Source organism: Corapipo altera, unplaced genomic scaffold (assembly GCF_003945725.1).
Source record: "Corapipo altera isolate COAL_440 unplaced genomic scaffold, ASM394572v1 161, whole genome shotgun sequence".
Taxonomy (NCBI): Eukaryota; Metazoa; Chordata; class Aves; order Passeriformes; family Pipridae; genus Corapipo; species Corapipo altera.
This window is the reverse complement of record NW_020884979.1, coordinates 936,030-941,486: the sequence shown is the minus strand read 5'-3', so window position 1 is coordinate 941,486 and position 5,457 is coordinate 936,030. Positions and strand designations below refer to the sequence as shown.

The window sequence follows — 5,457 nt, the reverse complement described above, 5'->3', positions numbered from 1 at the left end:
GGGAGGGAAGGAGTTATCTTTAGCTCCTGCAACAGCATCATCAGGAAAATGGACTTGGCTGAGTCTGTCTTGAAGTCTGGAACCCCTTGTGCTGGTGTGTTGGGGATGGCAGGGCACACCAGGAGCATGTGGCAACGAGCTGTAAACCACCCAGGGCAGGGATGGAGCAGGGAAGCTCTGGCAGAATGGAGCTCTGACACAACCCCTCCCCGCTTGAGGGATGATGCTTCCCCTGAAATGCATCCCCTGAAAGCACCCCTGTGCTTTTCCCAGTAGGGGGGTGGCAGGAGGCTGCTTGTCCCACACTGCAGTTGCAGCTGGACTTAGATGGAAATGGTCAGCAAGAGGCTCGGAATGGCTTCCTGACTGCACAGGGGGTTGGAAACACCTGCTCCATGTTGCAGCACGGGGCTGCTGGATGCTGGAGCTGCACAGAGTTCCCTCGTGCTGCCAGTGCCCCCCCTTGCTCATGCCAACCCCATTGTCCCCCAGGTGCTGCGGAGAGGGGAGATGTGGCTGCTGCTGGTGGCCCTGTGCCTGTCCCAGGGCCTGGGCAGTGCCATCCCCGTCGCTGAAGAATTCCGCAACCCCGAGAGGTTCATGAACATTGTAAGTGCTGGGAGGGCAAACACACCCCTGCGGAACCCAGGCTTCCCCAAAGCCCTTCCTGAGGGACCAGCTGGGCTCACCCCATCCCTGTTCCTGACATCTGGGGATCTGGGGGCATCAAAAGTGTCCTGTATTTGCATGGGTGTCACTCACTTCATGCCCTCAGCGTGAGCTTGGTCTCTCCCTGCTCTTCCTTTAGCGTAGAAGGACCTTCAGACGGTGGGTGGCCGGAGTGGGTCAAACTGAGGTCTGGCATGGGATGGTGGCTCACCCTTTCCCCCTGCACCATTGTCCCTGCAGAGCCAGAAGATCCGTTTCCAGGGCTATCCCAGCGAGGAGTATGAGGTGACGACAGAGGATGGCTACATCCTCAGCCTCAACAGGATCCCCCACGGCAGAGCGGGCGCTGGGCACTCAGGTGGGCACCGAGGGTGAAGCAGCTGTGACCCTGCCAGAGATGAGGCAGCGTGCAAGGGGAGCCAGTGGGAATGCCCCTGCCTTCACACGGGGTTTTGGCAGCTAGAAGAGGCACGAGAAGTGTTTGCCCAGCTGCCCTGAGCTGTCCCTTGGGATGCAGGAGCTCAGCATCCAGGAAGGGGAAATGTGACCCAGTGAACCCCGGCGCCTCCTTCCCTGCAGCAAACCCCATGTCCTGGTCCAGTGTTCCCTGACAGCTCAGGGCTTGGGATGGCAAAGGCCCTTCCAACAAAAAAAGCACCAGCAGAGCCAGGGAAATAATGGGATCGGGGAACGTTTAGCGTGCAACCTGTGGAAAATAACATCAAGATGCACAGGGGTGTTTTATTTCCATATGGGAAAGGCATCTTCTTCTCTCAGCTACCTGCTACCTCCTTTTCCAGCACCCAGGACACCCGTGTTGATCGTGCACGGGTTTTCTTTGGACGGTGGTGACTGGGTGGACAATCTCCCTGACAACAGCCTGGCCTTCATCCTGGCAGACGCGGGATACGACGTCTGGATCGGGAACAACCGGGGCAACAGCTGGTCCCGCAGGCACCTGTACCTTTCTGTCCACCAGGAGAAGTTTTGGGATTTCAGGTGAGGAGGCCACCAAGGACAGGGCTGGGATACTGGGAGATGGGCATCTCCTCCAGCCTCTCCCCTTGCTCCCCAGCTTCCACGAGATGGCCATCTACGATCTCCCTGCCATGGTGGGCTTCATCATCATGCAAACCGAGCAGCAGAAACTGTTCTACGTGGGCCACGCTCAGGGCAGCTCCCTGGGTGAGTGAGGAGGAGGAGGAGGAGTGGATGGTGGGTGGGAGTGGGGCACGGGGATGCCATGGGAAAGGGGCACCAATGCCCACCCTAAACTGGACACTGCTGGGAACGGGGTTGCACTGGCCCATGCAGCCGCTTTCCCCGCCTGCCTTCTTGGCCCTTCTGCACGGGAGAGGTTTGCCACATCTTGCCCATCTACCCTGGGCTGTGCTTACATCCAGGAGCACATTTTGTTCAGACTTCTGCACCTCAGGCAGGGTGTCTGGGACGAGCTGGGGTTGCTGCTGTGATCTCTTGCTGCTTCCCAGGTTTCATAGCGTTTTCCAGCCTGCCACACCTGGGAGAGAAGATCAAACTCTTCTTTGCTCTGACTCCTGGGTACACCTTGAAGCACGTCAAAGGCCCTGTGTTAAAGATAGCACATCTACCAGAGGTGGCACTGAAGGTATGTGAGGTGTTTGTGTGTTATTACTCCCAAAATCCAGACCTTCTGGCAACTCATACCCACTGCATTGCCACTGTGCACCGATGCCATGCCTGCGGCGAGCGTTGGAGATTCCAACATCGTTCCTAACATTTCCTTGTGCTCTTGCAGCTAAAATTTGGAACCAAAGAGCTGAGCCTCGTGAGCAGGAAGGACAGAGCCTTCTTTGCTGAGAAATGCAGCAAATATCCAGTGGATGATGTCTGTGAAAATGAGATCTTCCTTGTCGGAGGGTACAACAAGAAGAACTTGAACATGGTGGGTGCATCAGGCTCTCCAGTCACAGTCACCTCTAGTTGTCCTAGACACCTGGAGATAGTTAATGAGCTACAAAAATGAGCATAAGGCAAAAGGCAGCACTCATTTGGAGATTTCTTGCAGTGGTGTTGGAGTGTTAAACCTGGTGGAGTCTTTGGTAAGAAAGAATCACTTGTGGTCATGTCTCTAAGGGTAAGGTAACCCCTGCCTCATTTTCTGCTGACATGCAACAAATTTACAGAAAAAAATAACCAAAAAATGACTGGATCAGTTTTATTTCCACTCTAAATTGTTTGTTAACTGGTTTACCTTTAAAAGCCACTCCAAGCTCTTAACAGAATGAAGTTGCTAAAGAATAAAGTGCATATAAGTTTTATATTGAAGTTATAAGACAGAATGTTTGGGGTTTTTTTGCCTAGACAGATTTTCATCATTCCCAGTTCGTTTAGAAAGTACTCTCTTTTTCCTGCAGAGCCGACTGGATGTATACCTAGCTCATTTTCCAGACTATACATCAGTAAAAACTCTTCTCCACTGGGGACAGGTAGGGACTCTGACTTTAAACTACTGAAACCAATGCTTTTTCCTTTAATCTGTGAATATCATATTTTCAAATTCTGCTGGAGACAGGTAAGGAGGCAGAATCAAAGTCAATACATAAAAGGGATTTTTAAATTGCTGCACCAAGGTGCCTCAAAAGCCACAGCTGCCCAGGTGGGGCTGATCCAGGGCATTACCTGCACAGGGTTAACATTTGCCTCTGCCCTCCAGACTGCCAAAAGCGGGAAGTTCAGGCAGTTTGACTACGGGCTCCTGAAGAACGAGGAGAAGTACAACCAGGTAAATGGGCTCTTGTGGAAGGAGGAGAAGGGAAAGGGACCTGAGGGTGGAGGTTGATGGCAACTTGGCCCTGAGTCAGCAGTGCCCTGGCAGCCAGGAGGGCCAACCCTGTCCTGGGGGCATCAGGGATTGTCCTGCTCTGCTCTGCCCTGGGGCGGCCTCACCTGCAACACTGGGGCAGTTTGGGGGGACACAATGGAAGGGAGATATTGAGAAATTCTGAAGAATTTCTTCCTGGGATGGGTGGTCAGGCATTGGCAGAGGCTGCCCAGGGAGGTGGTGGAGTCACCTTCCCTGAGTGTCCCAGGATCAGCTGGAGAGTGTCCAAAGGAGGGACAGGAAGATGGGGAAGGGCTTTGAGGGGAAGCCGTGTGAGGACACTGAGGGCACTTGGTGTGTTCAGCTGGAGAAGAGGAGACTGAGGGGAGACCTCAGTGCAGTTCCAACTGCCTGGGCAGGGGCAGAGGAGGGGCAGGGACTGAGCTCTGCTCTGGGGGGACCAGGGACAGCACCCAGGGAATGGCTGGAGCTGTGCCAGGGCAGGGTCAGGTTGGATCTCAGGGAAAGGTTCTTCCCCCAGAGGGTGGTTGGCACTGACCAGGCTCCCCAGGGCAGTGGGCACAGCCCCAAGGCTGCCAGAGCTCCAGGAGGGTTTGGATGATCCTCTCAGACACATGGGGTGACTCTTGGGGATGGGGCTGTGCGGGGCTGAGGGTTGGGCTGGATGATCCTTGTGGGTCCCTTCCAGCTCAGCACATTCTGTGATCTGTGATTCGTGCTGTTTGTGTCACAAATAACCGGCGCGTTTCCCCTCCCAGTCCTCCCCACCCCTGTACAGGATAGAGGACATGACGGTGCCAGTGGCCCTGTGGAGCGGGGGGCAGGACTGGGTGAATCCCCCCCGGGAGATCCAGGACCTGCTCCGCCGCCTCACCAGCGTCATCCGGCACGAGGAGTTCCCCGACTGGAACCACTTCGACTACCACTGGGGCCTGGACGCCCCGCAGCGGCTCTACAGCCAGATGCTCTCCCTCATGAGCCAGCACTCATGAGTGTCCCATGTGCTGCCCCTGGGGTGGAGCAGCCACCCCGCTCCCATGTGCCTGAGGGCACAGGGTTGCTGTGAGGGAAGCCACGCTGCTCTTCCCTCCTTACCAATGTCTCCTATCGCCCTGTTCCAAGCTGATTTAAAGCCTTAAATGCAATGATGTGGTTTCTGCCCGCCCTCTGTGACTATAAGGATTGCAATAAACTCTTGCATCACAGCCAAGCTCCAGCCCTTAGCTCGCTGAGCCTCACTGGGGTGAAGGTTGCAGGAGACCTGCTTTGTTTTGTTGGGGTTTTTTTTACCTTTTACCAGCTCTGAGCATTGTGACCAAAAAATTTGACTCCAGGAACTGAGCACGTGCTTTGTGTTGTGGGTTTAGGCACAGGAGGGGAGGAAAGGGACCGGAGTGTGGCTCTGGAAAGGCTGCAGGAGGTGAGCACCAACTGCAGGGGAGAAACACTCCTCACAGAAGAACGAAATCAGTGAGATCAGTGCACACCACGTGCTTGAGAAGTGGAGAAAGGGAAACATCTTGGCCTTGGTGTTGGGCTTGGTGTTTCCTGGGAGATAACCCAGACACAAAGCAGTGTCCCACATTGCCTCTGGGCTATGCCCTGTGGTGAAAACCCAGCTGGAAGAATTCTGAAGAATTTCTTCCTGGGAAGGGTGGTCAGGCATTGGCAGAGGCTGCCCAGGGAGGTGGTGGAGTCACCCTCCCTGAGTGTCCCAGGAACAGCTGGACATGGCACTCAGTGCTCTGGGCTGGCTGTCAAGGTGGGGATCAGTCCCAGGTTGGACTTGGTGATCTTGGAGGGCTTTTCCAAACTAAATGATTGAGCGATCCTGTGTTTTATAGGAAGTTGAATTTAACATGACCCACAGTGTTTATTCTTATAAACCTCTGTTCTTAGCATGTATATTTGAAAAATTATCTATCTATCTATCTATCTATCTATCTATCTATCTATCTATCTAT

The 5,457-nt window shown here is 54.3% G+C and overlaps 1 protein-coding gene across 1 annotated transcript; it reads left to right on the top strand.

Annotated features, from left to right (window-relative positions):
* Nucleotides 1-510: 510 nt before the first annotated feature.
* LOC113957805 (lipase member M-like) lies at nt 511-4,599 on the top strand. Its single transcript, XM_027665595.1, has 9 exons — nt 511-609; nt 910-1,027; nt 1,470-1,668; nt 1,745-1,854; nt 2,160-2,296; nt 2,447-2,593; nt 3,066-3,137; nt 3,365-3,433; nt 4,252-4,599. The coding sequence occupies exons 1-9, from the start codon at nt 511-513 to the stop codon at nt 4,483-4,485; spliced, it is 1,185 nt and encodes a 394-aa protein (XP_027521396.1). The 3' UTR covers nt 4,486-4,599.
* Nucleotides 4,600-5,457: the final 858 nt, after the last annotated feature.

Excerpts from the sequence above, each read along its gene's own strand:
- LOC113957805 (XM_027665595.1), top strand. The coding sequence starts at position 511 with ATGTGGCTGCTGCTGGTGGCCCTGTGCCTGTCCCAGGGCCTGGGCAGT. Across the intron at positions 2,297-2,446 it reads TACCAGAGGTGGCACTGAAG|CTAAAATTTGGAACCAAAGA; the intron begins GTATGTGAGGTG and ends GTGCTCTTGCAG. Across the intron at positions 2,594-3,065 it reads ACAAGAAGAACTTGAACATG|AGCCGACTGGATGTATACCT; the intron begins GTGGGTGCATCA and ends TTTTTCCTGCAG.